This window comes from Malurus melanocephalus, unplaced genomic scaffold (genome assembly GCF_030028575.1).
Source record: "Malurus melanocephalus ecotype Western Australia unplaced genomic scaffold, MMel_1.1 scaffold_89, whole genome shotgun sequence".
Lineage (NCBI taxonomy): Eukaryota > Metazoa > Chordata > Aves > Passeriformes > Maluridae > Malurus > Malurus melanocephalus.
In genome coordinates, this window is record NW_026623321.1 from 889,825 (window position 1) to 914,972 (window position 25,148).

Genomic DNA, 25,148 nt, shown 5'->3' on the forward strand with positions numbered 1-25,148 from the left:
CTGCCTCCACCCTCAACACCCCTGCTCCCAGCCTTCCAACCCACCACTCCTTCTTCCTCAGAGCTTGAAGGTTACTTGCCCCTATTCCCCCTGTTTTTGGGATGTCCACGAGCTCAGCGAGGGCTGCAGTGGGCTTTTTTCGTCCAGGGTAATGCCTGGCACAGGCACAGAAAGGATACTGTCTTCTCTACTTTTGTCTTGTGTGCTTTCCATCCCAGGCAAGGCAGCTGCCACGCGTCGGAAAAGCTGCAAAGAAGCACACAGRGAACAGATGAAAACAAGGGCTGCCCCCAGCTGAGACAGTTCAAACAATGATTCAACACAGCCTCTAGCACTATTTACGCTGCTCAGCCCCAAAATCCTGACACCAAATATAACCTTTATTCCTAGAAAAGGGCAAAGCACAGCTCTTGTTAGTGGAGATCAAATGGCTGCGAGCAGCAAACCTCCCRCACCTTCTCTGCAAACAGGCTGGGTGGGATCCAGCATTTCCAGCTCACACCTGCCATGGAGGTCCATGGACCCCAACAACTTCCCCATGCCAGGTGGGAATTCAGTTTTCACACCTCCCCAGAGGATCACAAAGGAGCATGGACACACTGATAAAGACAAACACACCATCCAGGAATCTGAAACTGTATTAGCTGAGCTGACACACATGGAAGAGTGTCAGTAAATGAGATGTATAGAAAGGATTTCTTCAGGYCTCACCTATTTGTGACTCAGGCTCCTATGAACCAGACAAAGGAATGTGCCCAATCCTAATCCTCATTCAGGGCTCACTCCATGGTTATCCTATGTCCATACTCAAGGCATAAAGCACAGAACAAGCRCATACAAAGCCTCTCACTTGAACACCATCTCTAGTTTCCCAGCAAGGTTTGAGCTCCAAACTCTCCTCACGGTTTTATTCCATGTGAAGAAGGCGAGATGGAATGGGACCGATTCTCTCTCCTGCATTTCCTACCTTTGCCCCTGAGGCTCAGGCTTTTCCCTGGCCCTCTGGGTGAGGACCCCACAGATCTGCTCACTGTTAATGCAAGAGAATTGCCCTGAGTGCAACTGCCCATCCCCTCCTGCACGGGATGCCCTCCATCCATCAGTGCGTTCCCGCTGCATCCCTGAAGCCACTCCGGAGTCCCGGCTCGCCCGGTGCGGCTCTGACGTCAGCCCTGCTGTGTTCCATTACTGCATGTTTTCCTGCTTCTCCTCAAATGACACAAAGCTAAACCACTTATTCCCAGTGACCCACTTTCCACAGAAAACCGAGCCAAGCCGCTGCCAGCCTGTTTACATCAGGAATGTGGGTACCCGACCGGCCCYGCGGCTCCCTGCCCAAGGGCCGTCACCGCTTTGGCTCCCACTGTCCAAATGATGCTGGGGACACAGTCAGGACAACTTTATTGGCTTGACAGCCCCCTCCCTCCAAGCTGACCACGAGCGAGCCCCCAGGCCTGTCTGGGACCTTTCCTGGCAGGAATCTGCACACAGTGGAATCCAAGACAAGGACAGGGATCTGAGAAGTCGATCCTTGACATAACTCCCTGATTTGAGCCAACAATTTCAAAGTAAAAATATCTTAGTACACCTCGCTCTGGGTTTCTGTCCCAGAGCCCTCTGCCATTAACCTAGACCTTCTAGCCTCCCTGAAAACCACAGGGAAATCCTCATAAGCCAACAACAGTCCAGATGCTAAACTGTACCTAAACCAACAGCAGGAATGCCCACACAAGGGAAGGGTGAGGAGTCTTTAAAAAATCCTCAGCTGATGGAACCAACTGCAATTCCTGCATTTAAACCACACGGRTGACAGTAATCCTTTCTTTACATTAAGAGCAGGAATAAAATGATGCTTTTAGCAGTATTTCTCCCCTAAATTATCAGACTAAAAATAGGAATTTGGCAACTAAGAAAAATCAACTTTCTTTCTTATTACCCTTCTGCTTATCAGCCCCAGCATATGTGAATAAATCCAATTAGGGAAACTTCCTGATGGTTGGAAAGCAGCCTTCCCACAGGGCCCTCTGAGCTTTCTGGTGCTGTCAGCCCCGAGCCAGTGTATGTCTGTACACACATGTACATGTTGAAATGTTTGTGTGGGTATAAAAACACAAGTATTGATGAGCATCCAGGACTTTTTTTTTCCAAGGGAGGAGTTAAAATGCAGCAGCTGAAAGACTAAAAGCCACACAAACTCTCCTTCGGTGTTCAACTCTGCAATCTGCTTCCTGATAGAAACTCTGGAAAAAAGCCTCATCTCTCCCCATTAGTTTCAAGCCATTTGCCAAACTGTGCCTTTCCTGCTGCTCCAGCCAATAAATCCCAAGAGATCAGGCTCACAAAGGACTGCAGGCATAAACCAGTTTTCAGCCACACTCCAGCAGCAATATGGAAAGGACAGGAGGATCACTGGCCAGATGGAAAGGCCAGGCAAGAAACCTGTTCTCCCATGCAAGGCAAACAAAAATCTTCCCCTAATTCTCATTYTCTGCAACTCTGAGGATAACTCTTGCCCATCAGATGGATAAGAATCAGAAGACAGGAGAAAGAGCCCAGCTCTGTGAGAAAAGGGTCACAGAGGGGCTGTGCTCCCTCAGCTGCTGTCGTGAGAAAGTTCTTCTGCCAAGGAGCACATTCATCCCCTGGCTCTTCCAGGGCCAGYGTGGAGCATGCCAGGTACTGCTGGAAGGAGGAATTCAAGGGGTCTCCCTCCCCTCTCCTTCTACAAGACAGCAAAATGAACCCTGACATATTCTGGGCATGAAATCCACGGACTAACAATAAGATTCCTTGAAATACAGACTGCCGAGACAGAGCAGGAATCGCAAAGTCTTTTAAAGCTTATTCAGGGCTGACAGAATGAATCAGAGACTACAATTCTCTGCATTAAATGGAGCAAGTTATCTACTTCTYCAGCTTAAGGCTCCCCTGGCAATCAGCCTTTGCAGGATCCAAAAGCCAATCTTTTTCCCTCCACTGCATCAGTTTAACCCCAAAGAACACTGCCACCACTTGTATTCCCTAATATCCACTCATTTTTTCCTCAAACACCCCCTACCCAAAGCCAGAAGGAACAGCAAGTGTGAAGGGACTGCAAACAGCTCTGCATCACAGATCCACTAGCACCCAGCTCTGAGGTGCCATCCTAGGAGCTCTCCCCTTTCCTGGCACAAGGAATGGCAAAAAAAAAAGAGCCTGGCAACAGCACATTCCCCTCTGCTTCTTTGCTGGCACTGGAATAGCTGCTGCTGGAAGCACAGTGTAACCCCCTGCTGGAGTCCCAGCACAAAGCCAGGCCTCTGCATCTGCAGGACAGCTGCAGGAGCACAAGCAGAAGGCAGTGCCCTTCTCTCTTATCCGAGCTGCCTTCCAGCAGAAAAGGATGAGCCAGAAGCTAAAAGCAGCACTCAAGGACAAAAATCCCCTGGATTCCCGCTGATAAGGAAAAGCTGGAAAAGTCAGAGTTATTCCCTCCCTGAGCAGGACAAGAAAATCAGCTGTTTCCACACCCTTAATGGGACAACATTGATTCTAAAGCCTCATGGAGCTCACCCCTTGGAGAATGCTGGTGCCTGGCCTGACACCACCCAGGAACCCAAACCTCGCAAGGAAGGGGATGGAAATGCAAAGAAGCCAAGTATGGAGGGGGCTGAGGGSTCAACTTCATCCCAAGTGTTCTCCTGCATTAACTTGTGCCATTCCCTACCCCAGATTTTGTGCTGGGAAAAGAGAATTTTCTGTCTGTTTTCCTGGACCACTCCCGTAGGCTGGGAAGCGAAGCACTGACAACCTTCAGTGCTGACAGGCAGGAGTTCTGCACGGAAATAAAACCACCCCAAACAAACCAGTTCATATTCCCTAATCTACACATTTCAGTCACATGCAGTATCCRAGCTGTTAATTAATTGCTAAATCTGAACCTACACCTTAGTGGAACAGAACAATTACTYCCAAAATTCACATTTACATTAATATTTAATTTCTGGCAGAGGTGATCTTAATTTTCACATCAATGTGTTTCATTATATTTAGTCAAAAYATGGCCTTTGTTTCTAAAATATTTTGACACTTGAATTAGAAATCCTGTATGAAATTTAACTTGGACAGTGACTGTTCTGTAGCATCAGAATATATTGTGGATAGAAGTTATCAGTTATGGGAAGGTCAAATTAACATTCAGCTTATTAAGGATTTTACACAGGTTATGGAAAGAGGATCTGTTCTGCAGTTGTACTTTCCCATTTCACTGGGGAGAATTTATTGCAGTTAATAAAATAAATTCACACAATTCAATTGAGAAGCTGCAAGAAATAGGACTATCTAAGCAGCGTTATTAATAGTCTTAGCCTTTGATAATTGCTTAAACAACACTCATTGAACTAACAAAAATGAGAGTTACAAATATTCTGGATTATAGAATAGCTTTGAAATCCTTGGACATCCCAGTCCACAGCTATAACACATGGATCAAAACTTGGAAGAAAAATCCATTTTTAATTCTTTCTGAATATCCACTCATGTCTTTGCACACCATCAAATCCTCAGGGTTCCTGCTGRCCTTGAAAGCCACACCTCCCTCACAGGCTTGGCTACAGAACCTCTGAAAGTGAGTCAGGGCACAGAAACTCCCTCAAGGAAAGAGGGAGTATAGAGCTGCTTCATCATCATCATCAACATCGTCATCATCATCACTCCTCTCAGTGAAGCAACTGCTCTCAGTGCACGCCCCCAGATCTAAGCACTCATTAAGAATTGCAGCACAGAATCCAAGCCTTAATTACCAAGCAGCCTCTGTTGTGGCAGGATAATTGTGGGACCCTGGAAGCCAGCCCATGGTGGGCAATGCACTGAAACAGCTCTGAGTTAACACTGCTRTAATTATCCCATTATATAGGGAATCATTTTGCCACTTAGAGACAAAGTCAAGGGACATTTTAATAACAGACCCTTTAGTCCTGTCTAGAACATAAAGTAGCTTATAATCCTATTTTATTACTCCTGGTACCCTTTTGGTATAGAAACTGTGTAACTACATACACGAAATACATGTGGAATGCCATCCATACACCGAGAATCCCTGCAGGGTTGGGTGGGAGGGGACCTTAAAATCCATCCAGTCCCAGCCCCTGACATGGCACTGGAAGGGGCTCTGAGCTCTCCCTGGATCCTTCTCCAGGTGAGCACCCCCAGCTCTCCCAGCMCAGCTCCAGAGCAGAGGGATCCATCCCTTGGAGCAGCTCCGGTGCCTCCTCTGGGCTCTCTCCAGCAGCTCCAGCTCCTTCTACTCCTGTGGAACACGGAGCTGAACACGGCATTCCACGGAGCTGAACACAGCATTCCACACATGGGTGACACGGAGCTGAACATGGCATTCCACACGTGGGGAACACGGAGCTGAACACAGCACCCCACACGTGTGTTTGCTCTGCAGAGGCACCCCCAGGAGTTTACACCCTCTTCAGGTCTGAATTCAAAGAGCCACAGCTCATCTCAGGACATAAACCATTACTTTTCTKCAGCCCCATCAGCTCAAAAGACGTTTCACTGCTTTCCCCGATTCAAAAGCAACTCCTCATCTATTAGAAATAAATAGCTTTGGCTGTCCAGGAACATTTGCTGGCACTTCCAGTGCCTTCCAACAGAGCGGGMACAGCAGTTTCACTGTCTCCCTGTGCCCTGCAAGCATTTTAAGCCATCACACTCCACCTCCTCTYGTTTGTTTGTTCACTGAAGCAGAATCACAAAGCCCTCACAACGACGTTTCCCCAATTTGTTGTCTCACTCTCAGTCCCAAATACCCAATCTGGATTTTCAAAAGCCCAGGAAGATGTGATTCTGTACTCACAAAGCTTCTTCCATATCTCCTCTGTTATTTAAGGGGAAGGAAGTCCTGAGTAATTTGATACAAGGTCGGGGATCCTTCTGAACCTCAGCCAGCAATTCAGCTCTGAGGTGTTCCTTGCTGTGTGTGGACTAAAATTCCCTCTGGGACCCTCTGCCAAGGCCTCCCAATATCCAGGGAAGTGCTCCCCCATGAGGGTGTGTTAATAACCGCCACTCACCTGTTTTACATTGTATCCTGCTTTTGCACTAGTTTCAATGAACATTACATTCAACTCTTTGGCTTTCCTCTCTCCTTCCTCAATGGACACTTGTCTGGGGAACAAGACACAGAGTCAGAGGGAAAAAAAAACTGGACAAATACCTTAAAATGAACATTTATTACAGTTCTGAAACCATTTATTGGAGTTTTTTTTTCTGCATGGAATGCACAGCTGCAGACAGGTATCGCCACTGGCTCYCAAAGCAGACCTCAGCATTCCAGTGGAACAGCCAAGTGATCATCCCCAAATCCCTGTTCAGGGAGCTGTGCTTTTGTGTCTGAACCATTAGCAATCACTACATTTTAATGTCCAAAAATAATCCTCAACAACAAACTGTTTTAACAAAGCTGCAAGTGTAACCATCTCAAATGGGAGGAATTTTGTCCCGATTTTCCCTGGATAGGTGTCCCATCCATTAAGCAGAACATTAGTAAGAACAAATATCTGTAACCAGTTTATTTATTCACTGATGCAGGCTGCAGTCAATAATCCCTTCTCTCCTGACATCTGAACAAGGTGGTGATGGTTTTTCAACTCATTCACAGCACTGTGATGGAAATTTGGCTTAGCCAAAAGAAAAATGGTTTAAAATTGAGATTTCTCTAGTCACAGCCATCTCCAGAAAAAAAATACAATTAAAAATACTCCTTAAAATAGCAGSAGAGTAAGAAAAGCATTTGAAAGCTGGATATTTTTTCCATACCTCTTATCTGCTAGATCTGTTTTATTTCCCACCAGCATGATGATGACATCGCTGCCCCGTTCCGTTCTGACATCATCGATCCACTTTGTGGTTTGCTGGAAGGAGTTTACATCTATCAGAGAACAGTGGAGAGGGTTATCACTGCAGGTGTCCCTCACAGGTCACCAGGAAATACATCTGGACTTGGAAAGAAAAGCTTCATATTCTGTGGAGTCGGCGGAAGAGGGTGATGAAGAATCAGCGAGTGAAACCCTAAATCTCCCCTACTAAAGGACACGGAAACTCTGGCAATAATTTCAGGTGGGCAAGTGCTTCATTACAGGTGGATTCAAAGCCAGGGAGGGAACTGAGTCCATCTATAATCTGATTTTGACAGCACCTAAAATGAAAAGTCTTATCACTSTGTTTCAGTTCCTTTTTTCTTAGTTCAAGTATTCATAAAGTATTTTCTGTAGGGAGTGGGGRTTAATTTTTGCACTCTACACTGTGCACCTACAGAGGCTCCTACAGTTCCACTGCTTCCCAAAATCCTCAATCCCAGCCTTGCATTTTGTACACTTGAATCACTTTTTATTTCCTYTAGGGATTCCCAGAGTTATACAACACACCAGCAACTCCAGTGGCAGTGAACACTTACTTGCCTTCAAAACAATTTCTGAATCTTTGCATAGAACCAGAAATAGAAATTTAACCTCTTCACAAGCATTTTTTCTTAATGTTACATCSTTAAAAGCTGCAAGGTAGGAATTCCAGACTGTATGGTGCTTGAAAGGTTGCATCCCAGAGGGAAAAAGGAGTTGGAGGGAAGCTGCCAYAGAGCTCAGCATTTGCCAGTTAGTGACACAAAGAGCATCTGAGCAGCCAAAGGAGTTTCAGTACTTAAAAAGGGGGGGCTCTGCAGCAGTTCTTGAAAAGTATTGATTTTTTTAATGGCTTCTACTGCAAAGTAATATATTGTGTGCTAGACAGCCAAGACTTGATCACTTGCCAGTGTCTTAATTGTCTTTACTGCCAGGCAATATTGAATTTGCTGGGTCAGGAAAAAATTCAGAGTTCACAGCTAACCTGTAATTTTAGCTCAAAGGAAAGCACCATTTTTAACAATTAGAGCTTTTCTAGGTAAAGGCCCTGTTCCTTTTGTAATCCTCTAGTATTTATAAATCAAAGGACAAGAGCTTATACATTTGTGTCAAATTAGGCCGTGTTCTCAGTCAATTCTGGTTTGGAACTGAAATTGTCTGAAGGTTTAGTTGCCCTAAAATAAAACTTCTGCTCTTTSTCAGTGTGGGAACTGGTAAGTTAAGGGGTGTCTGGACTGAGGGGAGGGACAGAAAGAGAAGGGTTCAAGAAGCACTAATATTTTAGTTGACAAAAATGTACATACCTTAGTAAGAAATGAAAGAGCAATTGTTAAAGGGTAAGGGCTTAGTGGTAAGTTTTACATCTTGCAGCATGTGAGAGTGGCTGATTCCAAGGAAAAGGTGATGTTAATGCGTTCTCCCCACCAGCCCGTGCCCAGATTGTGTTTGGTGGGGGAGGGTGAATGAAGTGGAGCAAGCTACACAAGCCTCCAGTTTCAGAATTCAGGTACCCATGAACATGAAGACCAAAAGTCACAGGTGATGTTATGACCACAAGGCAGATGGAAGAGTGCAACGAGAGCAGGCAGGACTCGAGGACTGAAGAAAAGGGGATAGGGAAGGTTAAACGATGTTTGTGAGACAGTTGATACATTACAACAGCAGCAACCACGGGGCTTGTGTAAAACAAGCAAAGGAACCACGCTTTTGTCATGCCAGGATGGAGCCCAAGCAGATGAYGTGAGAGGACATGCAAAGCTAAGCTAGAGGATGAAAAGGGCAGAGTATTAGAAATGCAGAATTCCCCCCACTCACTTGTGATATCATAAACAACAACTGCAACAGTGGAGTCACGAATGTAGCTAGGAATCAAGCTCCTGAACCGCTCTTGACCTGCTGTGTCCCATAATTGCAACCGTACCTAACAAAATCAGTCAAACAAGCAAGAAAAATAAGAAAAAAGGTCAAACCCAGTGCAAAATACCTACTTGTGATATCGTAAACTACTACAGCAGCAGCAGAGTCACGGATGTAACTGGGAATGAGGCTACGGAAACGTTCCTGACCCGCAGTATCCCACAGCTGCAACCTGATCTGTGGGTGGGAGAAAATTAAAAAAGCCAAACTGCCACTAAAAATGAAAGAGTAAATAAATGTTTTACTTTTTCCAAAAAAGCTAAATAAAAAGGATAAACTCATGCAGGAGGTGCCTGGGGACTGGGAGCAGCAGGATATAGTCTCCTTACAGCGATCTCTCCCAAGGGATAACAGCAGCCAAACCGGGGAGGTGCAGCTAGCTCAGCTTCCCAAAAATGCTTCCCTTCCAAAAGGGGAGGAGTGGAATGGCTCAGCTTCATAACTGAGAGGACCAACAAGAAAGCTATGGCTGAAGCAATGGAATCACCATCCCTGGAAGTGTTCAGAAGCGTGTGCATGTGGCACTTGGGGACGTGGCTTAGTGGTGGCCTCGGCAGTGCTGGGCAACGACTGGATTTGATCTTGGAGGGCTTTTCCAGCCTCAGTGATTCTGTGATTCTGTGRAATGTTCACCTGCAGTTCTGCCTACACGAGAGTTTCATGCTCTGCTCTCCTTCCTCAGGACTCACACAGGCAACCTCCAGCAGCATGAAGGATGCTGGTGGAAAAGCTGGAAAAGCTACTCATGTCAGTTTTTCAAGGATAAAATGCTCATTATAACTCTAAACTGCCAAGTAACATGCACAGAGTGGCTGAATGGCTCTTACGAGCAAGATTCTGGAAGAAAAGGCAAGACACACTAAAAGCAACGTGTTTAGCAAGGTGTGCAAGAGCCAGTTTGGCCATGGAAAGGACATCTCATCCCTCAAGCACTTCCCATGCAATCCCATTGATCAGGGGTTTATCCAATCCCATTTATTGGGGGTTTATCCAATCCCATAAGCTTCTGCAGCACTGCAGTTTTGGTTCTGCAAATAGCTCAACTGAGGCTGACTTTCTTAATTAAGAATCTGAGCTCATTTTAAACCACAGGTTTGCTTGCACAGAGGAGTGATTTCACTTGAGGAGCTGAAACTGCACCAAGCTAAGAAATAAGGCTCATTTCTGAGTTCATCAAAGGCCACCTTCCTTTTAAATAAGGAATATTAAGATGGAACCAATTATTAACTGGCCACATCTGGCAATTTATATTTTACCTGTCTTGGCATCAAAAGCTGAAGCATGGTCCCCCCTTCTCCAGACTCCCACCATCATTCACACCCCTCGAATCATCTSTATCATCTCTCTCTTCACAGAAGATGACATTAAAGCACCTTGTGACATTCCCAAACTGCACCAGAGAGCCCTGCACACACGAACCTAGCAGTGATTTCCCATTTCCCATTCCCTACTGCTGCATCTCCACAGCACATGTCAGTCTGGAAGCAGCTGGGAGATGAAGGCTCAGCCTGTGCTTCCAAGTGATCTCACAAGTGTGGGCTGCACAAAACCAGATGCTGGTTCTCATTCCTACTGATCAGAGAGAAGAGCAACAAAATCTTACTCACTGTTCGATCCTCCAAGTACATGGTTTTCGATAAGAAGTCAATGCCAATTGTTGCCTGTAAGAGAGAAGAAAACCAACAGCTCTTAAATAAAATGTCAGCAAACCTACAGAGATTTTCAGGGGAGCATGAGAACCCGCAAGAAAAACAGGCTGGGCTTCTTTTTTTAAGACATAGCTTGACTCAATAAGCAATTTATTTAATATATCACAACCAGAACAACACTTTCTATATCCCAGACCTTTAGTAAAATAGATCTTCTGTGATATGTCACATATGGTGCCACAGCACAAGGGAAATCATTCCCAGCATGCCCACGGAAGGGAATCACTCCTGGTAAAATCAACACCTCCAACTGCACAGCTTTATTCCAGGTGTTTGGGTTTCTGACACAGAACAGCAAGTTCTTATTGATAAGACAGAGGGACACAGCTGAGTTCCTCTCATCCATCAGCGAGCAAAGGAATCCAATGCACAGCACGGATTTTATTAAATGGCAGCTTTCTATTTTTAACAGCTGAGCACAAAAACCCGTGTTCAAATGATAGGTTTCAGAAAAATATGCATTCAAAATCTGCCAGAAACGTCCAGAACAAGCAGATCCTCCCTGAACTCACCTCCAGCTCCAGTCACCCATGATCAGGGTATGATGTGGCATTAAATACTGGACTCTGAGGGGTCTCTAGAGACCCCTGGGCATCCAAAAATGTCTGTTTTGGGTTGACACCAATACACAGTGTGATTCTGGCCAAATTCCTGGAGCTTTTGTGAGTGATTCTATCTTCCAGCTACAGCACAATAGGATGTGAGCCCTCACCTCAGTCACGACTCCAGGAAAACTGAAGGGTTTGGACGAATGGCTCTGGCCCAAGTYCATTAACACCCAAACTGGGCAGGCAGCACTAATGCCTAAATCCAAGTTGTCTTGGAAGCCCTTAGGATTTGTCACTGTTCTAAATGCCACTCATGGATTTTGCAATCATTTAATGTATTACATCAGACCACCTTTCCATGGTGACGCCCATATCATCCCAAAGCACAGAGGGTCAAACCTCCTCCAGGAAGAACTAGGACACAAACTCTATAAGGAAAAGGAGCAGTCCTGAAAGAAAAATACCGTGGGAAGAAAAACCCCATCTGAAATCAAAGAATTGCCTTGAAAGTCCATGTAATTACAGTGGGAGGAATCTGCGAGGATGTTTGCTCCCTTGGGAGCAGTGATTCCAGCCCTCCCACACCATGCAAGCTTGGCTCTTCCCATAGCTCAGGGAGAAGTTCCCATCTCATTTTCCTAGCAGAAGCAAGGAGGAATTACTGAAGAGGCAGGAGGGAAATCACTCCGTTAAATAAGATCCTTGGGTAGACACTGAGGAACAGAAGAATCACAACATTTTCATTTTTTTTTCTATTACCTCCTCCTCCCAGCCCCCTAAAAAAAACCTTCCCAGGCACCAAGGAACAGATTTTCTCAGTTTCATGTATTCAGAACATCACCAACTGCAACCAAGTCATGAAACATGTTCTGCTTGGAGGAGACACACTTTAGGAAACTGAAGTACTTTTATATCTTGCCACATTTTGAGCTCATGCTGAATTCTGGGAGTGGGCAAAAATGACCATTCTCCAGAACTGCACAATGCTAATCTGTAACATTTTTTTCTAACCTTCCCAAATTTTCCTTTTCTTTTACATTTGATATGATTCCTTTAGTTTGAGCTGGGTACCTGTTAAGCTATCCACACAAGGGATTACATTAGTGATGGTCTGGTGGAAAATGGTGGGAAAAAGCCCTGGCAGACTTAACAACTGCTATTCCCTGACTTTGCCTTGGATATTCCTTTAGAATCACAGCTCATCCTGCTGCAAGCAGCAGAAAAACTCCCGGAGCAGCATCCAACCCAGAAGTGCCACTCTGGCAAGTGATTAAAATGAAGATTTTACAATCGAGAATTTCACAGTCAGGGCCCCAACTCTTACGGAATGACTTTTCTCACAATGGAAGGCATGGCAKCAGAGGAGTCTTGCACAAGACAAAAATAGGGATTAACTTACCTGGTAGGTGTTGTCAAAGCTGTCATACATGAACCTGGTGATCAAGGAAGTCTTCCCCACTAAAAGAAGAAAAAAAATGCATTCAAGGAACCATTTCAGAACAAGTTTTAAGCAAGTGATTTAAAAATGGTTTACTGTGTCCAACAGATCCACAGTGTGCATTTCAATTTCCTGCAAGGAAAAGTTATGTGACTTTACAATTGCAAAGTCACTTTTTTTTTCCTATATCAATCCCAGGCATCAGTTTTACTCTTAAATATTTGTGATTTGAGATGATAATTAAAGAAAATTCATCGCTCCATTTTCTACCAAGTCATTCAATAATTTTAGTTGAACTGAATGAATTTAACAGTCCCTACAACTAATTATTARCAACAAAAAGCTCTACTCTCTCATAAAACATGGGATTTCTTCACTTTAAAACCCCTCCATCCTCACAACAGTTATTTTCCACTTCTCTAAGACCAACAACACAGCTGAGCAGGGCCAAAGCCTAACTCATCCTTTAGAGACTTCTTCTGTCTCCTACATTTTCACCTGGAAGGGAGCAGCAAAATACACAGGATTTGGAACATCTCCACCTGCCTCATTTTGATGTGTATAAATCCTCCTAACTGCAGGCCAATTCTTTAGAAAGCAAGAGAAGTTATTCAAGGCTACATCAGTGTTTTATTCCAGCCTCCCTGTAGCTGGAATGTGCCAACTTCCAGTGTCAGAGGAGAGGAGCTGTGTAACCTGTGCACCAAATACTGCAGGTGAAGACAGAAGGCAGGGAGAGGTGCACGAGGCAGAGCTTGTGTTCTCCAAGCAATATTCCAAGGATTTCAGTTCTCTGTCAGTTCTCTGTCATCCAGTGAACAGAAGGATTTAAAGCAAGATTAAGGTCCATTCTAATCCAAACCATTCTATGGTTACTGGGTGGGTTATGGGGGGTTCTGTTTGTTTGAATCTTAACATAAAATCGTCACCAAAATATCCAGTATCCCAATTAAGCAGCATTTTCATCTTCAGCTAACTCTGAAATAGGGCTAAACAAACATGAACCCAGCAGACAGCTTTGGAGASATGAGATTTTCCCAAGTCAAAACTTGAATTCCCATGTGAATTTCTAAGATATTCTGCTCTGGAGGCAGAACCAGGTTTCCCACAAAGTTAAAAAGCTGCCTTCACAAAGGTAGAACAAATATTCCCTTTGCTGAGTAGGTTTTTGGAAGTAATGCATCCCMGATGGGAATGACTCCTGAATCCCTTTTCAGATTTGTCCCGTGGATGTGCTGAATAGCTCGAGYTGTGCAGGACAAACAGCCATGGGCTGCTGTGAGAGGAGGAGGGATTCRTTCCAGACCCAGTGACAACCTCAGGAGACAGTGACAAACAAATGCAATCCCTTCCCACTGCAGCACAGACTGAATCCCAGGAATTGATTTGCAGCACCACAAACAAGCCGGTTTTCCTCACGTGGTCACTGATGCAAACAGACACATTTAATTCTTCACAGGTCCAGGGAATCATTTGATTTGGTAACTCATGACCCCTGAAGGACACTCAAGTCTTCCAGCAAATTTTTCCCTTCTGACTGACATGTCTTCGATGGGGTCTGTCCACAAACTATAAAATCTGAAAATATTTTGGTTTTTCCTGGAGCCTGTCTATCTACTTTCACTCATTTCACAAAAAAGCGAGGGAAAATAAGGTGCTGCTTGGCTTGTTTATGTYTGAATATCTGTTTCAGCCAGCATTTGGAGAGAGCATCTTAATGGACTTAGTTCCAAGACATTTCTTCTCAGAACAGACCCAGGTTTATGTTGACAGGCACCAGATCAAGTTGGTATTAACACCAACTGCTCACAGTCTTAATTCCATGAATACTGAGGCACTGCCATTCCTCCTCTTAAAACACCCAAACTGACTCCTTTTAGAAAAGCTGGCAGGACTGAAAGCCCGCAATTCCCACTGTATCTCTAATTTCTGTTCTGCCTTGCTGGCCCTATGTTTATTGAATTCCCAGAAGGCATTAATTTGGAAGCAATTGCAAGCAAGGGAGAGGAGAGAATCAGAATTCAAATTCATCTTGGAAAATGCCAAAAAGGACCTCAGGAGGCAAATGAAGCTCAGCAGGGAGAAGCAGAACAAGGTAATACATGAGGACAAGAACAACCAGCTGCTCAAAATCCAGATGGGAAACAACTGGATAAGTAATCCGGGTGTTATAGCCCAAGGAAGCAGATAAGACACTCAAGACTTCAGCTTTGTTTCATTAAGATGTTGGTTTGGGTTTTTTTTTTAATCTAGTGAGTTCACGTAATCTCCTGGAAAAATTTCCACACACAAGTATGTCCAGGGCAGCATTAGTCAGCAATGCAATATCCTTCAGGCCAAAATATTCCTGGTATGCTGCTGGAAATATTCCAAGAAAAAGGTCAATACCATCCTTGGAGGGACAGAGCTGGGGGAGGAAATGCTGCGAGTGGCGTTTGCTTTGGCTGGAGCAGTGTTCTGCTGGACACACTGACAGCTGGGCTACAGGAAGCCAGGGAAAATCTCAAACAATTCAGGAGAAGGAACATTTTGGCAAAAAACCAAGCAGCTTGTGTAATTTATACCAACAACTGAAAGGCGAGGGACAGAATTGATTCAGTGCTCAGGAAATGTGGTCTCCAGCCACTTTGCCCTCTGCAGATCAAGATCTAACAGCTGAAAGCTGAATCCAACCACAATCTGAGCAGGAAGGGCACAGAACTGGGAAACTGAGGCAATTCAACTCCACAATCACATATTCAGCTGGGCAGTGGATTCTCCCTGCTGCCTTGGCACGCAGAGTTGTCAGATGTCATTCCACTCTAGGAATTTACATCCAAGGCATCCGAGAATCTTTTGAAGAGGAGGGAAGCCAAGAAAATACGYGATTAACCAAAGAAACCATTTGTTTCAATGCCGCACCTGAACATCAGTTCTGGACATTTTTCTGTCATTAAGAGGCAGAACAACGGCTTCTACCAGATGAGCTCTTGCCTCCTTCCAACTTTCCAACAAAAACTCTGCATCAAACAGCTCCTAATCACATAGCTGTGCCTCAGACACCGTTGCTTAAGTGATGTGATTTTAAAATCCTAGAAGGTTTTGGGTTGGAAGGAACCTTGAAGACCATCTCATTTCAACCCCTGCCATGGGCAGGGACACCTTCCACTCCCCCAGGGTGCTCCAAGCCCYRTTCARCCTCACCTGGAAAACTTCTAGGGATCCAGGGGCAGCCACAGCTTCTCTGGGCATCCTGTGCCAGGGCCTCTCCACCCTCACAGGGAACAATTCCTTCCCAATATCCCATCCATYCCTGCCCTCTGGCACTGGGAAGCCATTCCCTGTGTCCTGTCCCTYCATCCCTTGTCCCCAGTCCCTCTCCAGCTCTCCTGAAGTCTCTTCAGACACTGSAAGGGGCTCTAAGCTCCCCCTGGATCCTTCCCTTCTCCAGGTGAACATCCCCAGCCTGGCTCCAGAGCAGAGGGSCTGCAGCCCTGGGAGCATCTTCTGTCATTTAATTGTCAATGTACACTTCTGAACGGGTCCAGCTCCAACAGGAATTTTTAAGATCAGATGTGATTTGCTCAGATGGTTTTCGTAGGCTAGATCAGCTCTTGAAGAACCTGGACCTGGTGGCTCTCTTGATGAACTGGCTGCTCACCCCATCCACATGAATTCAGGAACGCTGCAGCGCTTTTATATGTTCTGGGACAAGAAGAAGTTGGCTGCTCTGATATACAAAATTAGGAAATTCTTAAAAGGAATGGTCTGATCAGTGGTTCAGCACAGAAACCAGCAGATATCCAAATATCAACATTCTCCTAAATGAGCACCTGAATCGTGGCAGCAAGCAGCCAAGTGCCCAACATGACTGAGTTAAAAGACAGGGAATTGTGAAGCTCCTAACAGCAGAATTGCCATTAACCAGGAGGGGCTAAATTCCAAGCCTTCAGCTCATCAAGTCACCCTGATCGATCCTCTTTGTCTGGGAGCCCTGAGCCACTGCCTGGCAGGGACTTCACAAAGAGAATTCAGCTGCAAGATGGWATCAATACGCTGATCTCGTGCTTCCAGCCACTTTGATCCGACAGCAGCCGCTGGAGAGATTCCAAGGTTGTTCCATCTGATTCTCTCAGGCTGCCTTTTCCCTGTTCCTGGGGAGATTTGTGTGACCAGTGGCAGCCCCCAGTAATGATACTGATTGAYGGTGGGCTCCCACAGCTCCCGGTGCCGGCACCATGTGCCGGGCACTTTAACGAGGCACTGGGGAGGAGGGCACAGATCCATTAGGTAACACAAATCACCTCCCTGCCAGCACGGGATTAGAAGGTCATTTGTTGCCAGAGTCTGCAAAGGGCTCAGGCACCAGCCAGGAGTGACCTACCAAGGAAAAGTAATTGGGATTGCGCCACCTGGACCATGTGATGCAGGAGGAGCAGGCCTGACATTCCCCTCTCACTTTCTTAGTATTATCATACTAGAGATTCACATCCTGTGGAAGGATTCTTCTGGAAAAGTCACATTTAATCGCTGACTTCATCCCAGATGTTGTTTAGAACTTTCAAAGCATCAGCAATCAGGAAAAAAAAACCAAATAAGAAGTACCTGCAAAGCAAAATAACCTTAAAAGTAATCAACACATGCAGCCTTTTTAAATGGAAAACTGCCTTTGGCYTCTCCCAGCTCTCAGAGGCAGCCCTGGATAAGAGATCCAACCTGCTGAGAGCCACAGGTAAGGGAGGAGGATGAGGAAAGCCTTCTCCTCACATAAGCAGATAAATCRCAGTATAATCCCAAAATTTCACTTGCCCTTTGCATGACTCCTTTCAGATTTGACTGAAGGCTAAACCCCAGTGACACTACAACTCTTTCATAAATAAGCTCACCTCAAAATCTTCACTGGAATTATTTTGCTGGAAAAAAAAAAAAACAACCCAAGGCACCAAGAGGAAAAGCATTGCTAAGAACAATATGCTGAATTATGAATGCCTCAAACCCATTTTTAGATTTGCATTTAAAAAGAAGCCCCAAAAGGGAGATGCACAGAGTTGACTTAAAATTATCTGTATGAGCCAGTAAGAATATTTTTAGGTATGCCAGTCCCAGCACTGAAAACAGAAATGCTGTATTAAAGTGATTAAAGCAGCTTCTTTAAAAAATAATAAAAACACACCCCATCCTCCTCTGCTCTTCRCTGCCAAACTATGGAAATTTCACCTGGTTCCCTCAAAGCAAGAAACAAAACCCATTCATTATCTGAAGGCACTGTCAGAGCCAGCAGACTGCATTCTTCCAAGAGATTCTCAGTGAGGTGAAGTTTATAGCASTCACGGTGAGGAACTCGGAGCATGGAACCCAATCTAGTCCCAGAGAGCAGAGGCAAAAACCACATTTGAGGAGGTCTCATCTCCTCGCTCTAATTGATGGATTTTTTACCCTGATTTTTTTCCCTAYTGATTGCACTCCTGCTCTATTATTAAGCCTATTTTATTATACCATTTCTTTCCTGATGGCAGATGAGACCAGACCAAAGGACCATCTGAGCCAATTCTTTACATACTTAAGTCCTCAATAAATTTAAAAAATCAGGAAAAAATACAATCAGTAAAAAGCCTGCAAAATAGAAACCTTCTCGAAATCCACGCATGGACCCCTCTAAGTAGTAAAAGCAAAAGGGTTCAAACAGCCTCTTTTAAGATAATTTATTCCCAGCCTACTAAAAGATCCAGGTTATAAATTATATTGTGGTCCTATTATACAGATGTGCTTCTTTGAGAAGGAATTTTAGATTCTGTTTAGAAAGTTAAAGTAGAATATCCGGAGAGTTACGGGGAAACAAGACCGAGAAAAACATGGAATAGTTTARGTTTGTTTTATGTCGTGTTTGTAATTCACGAGATGTTCCACCATTTCTACCTTAGGTAATTTCATTTCATTCCTCCCAGAGAACAACTCACCTTGATTTTAGCTGATTCTGGGTTTGATACTCATTCCAWGCACAACAGACAATGGCCTAAAGCTCATGGCAGAGATCAAACAGGGGGATCAGGCAATGGAAATTAAAGCTCCGACGGCGAATCCGCCGGCTTCGGAGGCAGCAGAGCACACTCTGAACACAAAGTCCCTTCAACACAATTCCATCAGTTCCAGCCCTTCTATTTTAGTGGCAACTCCTCTGACAAAGGACATAGGCAGCTGCATTGCTTCCCACRGAACCACGGCCAGTGAGGACCTGCACACAACTTAAATTGATATTTAGGTGTTTCTTTGGCAGTTCAGGAGATGTTTTGGTTCACAAGGATTCTTCTAAAATGCAAAAAATTTAATCATAGAATCATGAAACCATTTTGGCTGGAAAAGCCCTCCAAGATCACGGAGTCCAACCATTCTTCCAGCACTGCCAAGGACATCACCAACCAATGTCCCCAAATGCTGCATCCACAGGGCTTTAATCCCTCCAGGGATGGGAATTCAGCAGCTCTCACAGGGCTACAAAACAACACCCACACAGCAAACCTCAGCCCAAAAAGAAGTCAAAGCCCTCCAAGAACTTACACACAGGCTGCAGAACCTGCTCCAACCTGCTCTGAACCCCGTCCAATGGAAAACAGCCRCAAGGATGCTGCTGGCAGCAGCCTGTCCATGATTGCAGGGGAAGGAAGGACTGACAGCAGAGCAACCATCTCTGAAAGGGGTTTTTGGCAGTTTATTTGTGGAGGTTTTATGGCATCCTACCTCAAAAAGGAACTCTAGAAAGGCAGACACAATCAATAACAATGTCAAACAACTGCAGCTGGCCTTTTTTAGACCAATGAATCCMTGCCAATCCTTCATTTCTTTTCAGGTCACCACCACAACAAAGCTTTTATTTTGCCTTTTAATTAAAAGCACTATTGAAAACTGTTTGATATAGTCCTGGATCAATTACTTTGGCTTCAGGGATTGCTGGCAGCCTGGAGTTCTCATTTCGAGAATATCTGGCCTGTACCCACAGAGCAGAGAACACACACAGAAATTCAGGGACTGGCAGTGGAGGATTTCCAAAGTCCAATTCCATTCCCACAGCGGCATATCCAGCCTTGGTCAATGACAGAGAAAGGTGGACTTGGCCTTCCCCTATTTTCCATTTCCATTTGTCAGCCAGCAGTTGACAAAGCTGTAAGAAATAACTCCTCACAGCTATCACCACAGTTATTCAAAGATGATTTATAGCAGAAACAAGCAAAATTAAGAACTCTACAGAAACTGACTGGAGAACATTAGAAATTTTTGGAAGCTCAAGGTAATCCTGAAGGATACGGATATTCTGGAAGTGTCCAAGGCCAGGCTGGACAAGGCTTTGAGCCAGCTGGGACAGTGGAAGGTGTCCTTGCCCATGGCTGGGGGGGGGGGGATTGGATGGGCTTTAAGGTCCCTTCCAACCCAAACCATTCTGGGATTTCATGATTCATGGGAGAATGTTGAGCCTGTAAAAATTAATAATTTTTTTAAACCCAGATTTTAACACCTCTTCAGATGATCAGTAATAGCATTACCCCAGTGCTCCACAAAAAATGGGGATGAATTTAATGAGATGCAGCATGTGATCAGTGAACCAGTGGAATAACCAAATTGGCCTCTTTCTTCTCTCCTCTATACACAGCTCTGACTATTTTAAAGTACTGAGAGATCCTGAACAAAAAGTTGATTATTTGCTCATTGTAAATTCAATTCCCTCAGTCCTTACAAAAACTGTATCCAAACTGGACTTTTCCAGGCAAGATGAGACAGTTTTATTAGAGCTGAARGTGGAGAGATAGATTTTACTCATTCCGTTAAACAAGAAACAGCATGGCCAGAAGTTTGCTGCTGAGAAAATTTCCATTTTCCTTTTACCYCGTGACAATCAGGTGCCTTGAACTTCAGTCAGCTCTTTGTGATGGCAGAATTTCTGAGCGAAACCTTTTAAAGCCTTACCATCCCAGCCATTCCCAGCAACCTCCCMAAGCAGAAAGTGTGACATCAGCCTTTAACTCCCCAGCCAGCCCTCAGCACTGGTAAAAAAAGCTGCATTTAGCAAACTGGAACAGACCCTAAGCCAGGGATAGGAGCCTAAATGGATGGTGGGAAGCATGCATGAATATTTATGAGTGTCTGGTGCAGAGCAGCAGGAAGGGAAGCATGGAGTGGAGTGAACTGGTGTGATGTAACAGGGAATAACAAGGAATGACACCTACCCAGCAGATGAACACACAGAAAGCTGCTCTGGGAATGGCTGGGATCATCTGCAGCTCGTTCCCACGTGCTGCAAGAGCAGGGACACAAAGGAAGGAGCCAGGCCCTTTGCACAGGAGCACCATTTTAAACTCTAAGGCTGTGAAAACAGTGCAGTGATCCTGCATTTTACATGCTCTTCCTTTCTGAGACAGGGAGTATAATTTGATTTTCCTACGAGTTACACCAAAAAAATACCTCCTCTATTTGTTACAGCCCCAGGAATTTGCAGCTCCTTGAGGCTCAGGGAAATGTCCTCAAACAGCACCAGAGCCATTTGTCACTCAGGAGACAAAGATTCAGCCCTTCTCCCTGGCCATCACCAAAGGCTCATTTGTAACGGCTTCTAAAAGAAATTCATCATACTCATTTCAAGCCATGCCAAAAATTAAGTTTCACACACATTTGGGATTGTGTTTGAAGACCCGCCCTTGCTACCAAGAAGCAACTAGCAAGCAGAATTTTGTCACAACCCAGATGTCATCAGAGCAAAGGGGTTTTAGTTCCAGTCAATCTATCTGGGCAATAATCCATGGAAACAAGAGTTTTCATGCCTGCCCCTTCCTGTCAGGCATTTCCATCATTTACAAAAAGGGACCAATTACTGCCTTATCTACAACAACCAGTAATCAAATGATTAACACTTCAGTAACTGCCTTATAAAAAAGATGACTATGAAAATATGTGTTAGCCTGAAAAGCTCATTAATTCTCATTTATTCTTCTCTTTGGGTATCTCAGAGCACGTTCACAGTGTTGTTTTCCACAACAATTCATCCAAGACAGAATGAAATGGAGGCTGATGCACTTTTCTGACCTAGAAAGGTTTTGTTTCCCAGGGTGTTGCTGACATCAGTGCTCAGCAAGGCCTGTAACTCCACTCCCCATCTTGTTATTTGGTCAAATAAAATACAAGGCAGAAAACAAGGATTTATTTTCTCTCGTTCCAAAAGATACGTTTAAAAACCTACCTGTTTAAGGCCGTTTCATGTCTTAAACTGTTTAAGGCCGTTTCATGTCTTAAATTTGAAGTTCTCATCAGCCTTGCTTTAAATTAGATACACATCTGGATAGAGACACACACTTGGGATTAAATCTAGCGGGACGTTAGTCTCTGTAACTAGGAATGCAAAGCTAGCTAGATTTATCAAAAGCCTGCTCTCTTTTTCCTTAAATGAGAAAATTTTCATTTTATTCCTAATCTTGCAGTATACATTTTCCTGGTCTACCCCTGCTGTACACTACTGAATTGCTTCAGATATYTGGCAGAGTTATCACAGAATGGGTTGGGTTGGAAAGGACCTTTAAATATCATCCTGTCCAAGCTCCCTGCTGTGGTTCCCATTCTAAACAGCTCAGGTGAAACTTCCCTTCCTCGAGGGAACCTGAACAGTATTTCTGCCACATCTGCAAAAGATGTGAGCAGACAGTGACAGCTGGCAAATCCCTTTTTCTTCATGGTCACACCTCACCTGAAGATTCCTCCTCCCRCTCMGACAGCTGAGCTGGCTCACTGGTATTCACTGGTCCATCTCCAGTGGACAAGAAATTGCCTCTAACAGGCAGAGCAGCAATTCTCCCAAAGGATCCTTCCTTTTACACGACCATTCCCAGGCATACCATGTAAAAACCCAGGAGGGTTTTACAGTTGACAGCTACATATTGAAGGACAACTGGATAAAAGCCTGCTCTGCCACYGATCCAAGTATTCAGTGCCATATGGATGTATTTTATGCTGTCCCTGGGCATTTTAAAACCAGCAAGAGAAGCAAAGAATCGTCACTTGTATTTAAAGCTCAGAAGTAGCTAAAGGGAAAAGGAAGAGGCAGAAGAGAGTATTTCCTATTATGGATCTTTTTCTAAGGCAACATCAACCTGTTTGTTGTCTTTAAGCAACTTAGAATCCCATTTTATTTAAAGCCATGCTTTTCCTTGAGGGAGATGCCAGTTAGTTTTACCTGGTATCTGTTTTCTCAGGAATAAACTAAGCACAAGTTGAGACTGATCACAACTGGCCCCAAGGCAGAAGGCACAGCCTGGACACATAAGAATGGAAAAAAGCTCTCCTSTGCATTTTGGGATATGAAAGGATCACACAGATCAATAAAAATGTGTGGAGACTCTTTACAAGTTTAATGACAAACTCAAAATTCTTTTCTGCTAAGCAAATCCTAATCAGCACTGGCAGAGTTGATAAAAGTAGAACAATATCCCTGATTATTAATGCACGGGCAAGATTTCCTTTGGGATCCACACCAAGCCTTGTGACAGGGACAAAAATACCCAGTGATAAATAGCTTCATTAACTCTTGTGGGTTTTGTCAGTAATTAGCTCGACTCTTCCTCCCAAAATGGGAAATAAATGAAAGAGCACAATGCAAACAAATCTTGTTCTGTTTGCTCAGTCACAGCCACAAAGAAATGAAACAGTAAAAATGGGGCAGTCTTCTGGTTCTGTCTCAAAACCAGACTTTGGAGCTTTTTTAAACAATTAAGGTGCACACTGCCGAGTGTTCATATAAAAACTGAGGTGTTTTTACCATCCCATTGCAGAAAATAAAAAAGACAAGAGTCAATCCCTCACTACTGAACAGGAAGGAGCAAATCTATTACTAATTTGATTACTCTGTCAATATAGTAAATTCAAAAACCATGGAAATGGTACCTCCTAAACACAGCTACAAAAATTCATTTTAAAATCTCAGCCTTATGTTCTAGAGATGAAGCCCCTTGTCTGCTTTTTCTGCAGAGGAATTCCAAGCCAAGGCTGTAACATAACCAGTGCTATTTTCACAGTTTGAAAGGTTTCTAAAAGCAACAGAGCCAAAACGAGTGTCACAAGTGGAAGACCTCCAGGCAATCCCAGTTCTCCTCTCCCAGGATAGCACCAAGCCTCTGGGAAGTGACACAATGCCACGTGAGGAGCCAGACTCCCAGTTTGCTGTTGGAGGGAACAGCTGTTATCTCTCAKGTTCAGAGCACTGATTCTCCCATAATTTCATACAGAAGGGGCAAATATTCTGATTAAATATGGCTGAAGGTAACTGGGGTCTGAAGAAGTAAAGTCCTGCCCATTTCTGAATGGTGGGTGGGTTTCTTTTTCATTTAATTCAGGTTGAGCCGGTGCAGAAGGCAGAAACTGTCTTCAACTTCCTGCAGCCAAGCAAAGTAGGAGCTTTGGATTAGAGGAAAAGACTTGAAATCCTGGAAAGAACTGTAACCAAAGTGCTTCTGATAGGGTAAACACCTGGAACAACAGAAAAGAGCAAGAGGAGGGAAGGAATCTCATGTGCCAGCTGCTGCACAGTGTGGTAAATGTGGTTTCTTTCAAATGAAGAAGAAGAAACCCAATATAAGGTGACAAGATCAGGAATTKGAGCAACTCCAAAGGTAAGGAAAATGAACAGGGATACTCAGGAATTTTGCCCAAGCCACCAGGGATGAGATAAAGCACCTAAAGGGAAGGTCCCAAACATTTTTAACTCCTAAGAGGCACAGGACAAGTGTTACAAAAGCATGGAAAACACAAAACACACAATGAGCATCCAGCTGTGTCACAGCATCTGGGCAGAAACCCTGGCCCTTTGGAGGACACGGATCAGAGGGGATGTTTAAGATCTACACCACAGTGACTGTGAGGGAAATCCAGACCAGGATGCCTTTCACTTCCATGCAGATGAGTTTAAAACCAGCCAGAGAACAGRAATCATGGATGATATGCTCACGTTTTCATGGATATGAAGCTTGGTTAATTAACTAAAGGGTACTCACAGGCCACCTTTACATTTCAAAGACTCCTGCAAAGTCTCTCATTATTTGCCAGGAATTTAAAAAAAACTCCAAAATTTATAAACTCATGAGGATATTTTTTCACCACAGCCTGAGGATTTTGCTTTCCTTCATATCTTACATGGGTTTTTTTAAACAGTTTCCAATTAGACTTCAAATATTCTCCAAAGGACTTTATGGCTCATGAAATGTCTCAGAAGCCTCAGCCATAAACACAAAGCAGCACTTTACAAAACTATCACAACACTTGGAAATACTGCAAAGCACATCCCAGGGCTCTTCTGACCAGGTGTGGATGATCACAGAGCTAAGGAAGAAGGAAGATTTAGTAGTCCAGAAGGCCATGTGACCAGTCTCTACCCAAAACTTCTTAGGAACCAGGCACAGCGAGTGGAGGAAGGAGCTCTGAACTCTGGGAATTTCAGGTGGACCTGATCAGCAACTCAGCTGGCACATGTAGCACAGACTGGAAAGCGGAAGATATTTCACGCAGGAGATGTTATTGGGAAGCTGCTCCTACATCTCAGAAATTATTTTTTCTAAAGGTGATGAACAGCAGCAGCAGTTCTTCAAAGTCACCTTTCCTTGGCTCCTCACTCTGGTTTTAAAGATGGAAGATGTATTCCAGT

The 25,148-nt window shown here is 44.3% G+C and overlaps 1 protein-coding gene across 3 annotated transcripts in view; it reads right to left on the reverse strand.

The window, feature by feature from the left end:
- Window positions 1-25,148, reverse strand: part of RAB6A (RAB6A, member RAS oncogene family) — a 43,650-nt gene that overhangs the window by 5,007 nt on the left and 13,495 nt on the right. The window contains exons 2-8 of one of the 3 annotated variants that reach the window (XM_057368155.1): window positions 12,461-12,519; window positions 10,412-10,465; window positions 8,865-8,981; window positions 8,703-8,808; window positions 6,808-6,919; window positions 6,063-6,156; window positions 180-246 (exon numbers count right to left, since the gene is read on the reverse strand). In XM_057368155.1, coding sequence (XP_057224138.1) covers window positions 180-246; window positions 6,063-6,156; window positions 6,808-6,919; window positions 8,703-8,808; window positions 8,865-8,981; window positions 10,412-10,465; window positions 12,461-12,519 — 609 coding nt within the window. The remainder of the gene's footprint in view (window positions 1-179; window positions 247-6,062; window positions 6,157-6,807; window positions 6,920-8,702; window positions 8,809-8,864; window positions 8,982-10,411; window positions 10,466-12,460; window positions 12,520-25,148) is intronic. The other 2 variants (XM_057368154.1, XM_057368153.1) reach the window with 2 other exon arrangements.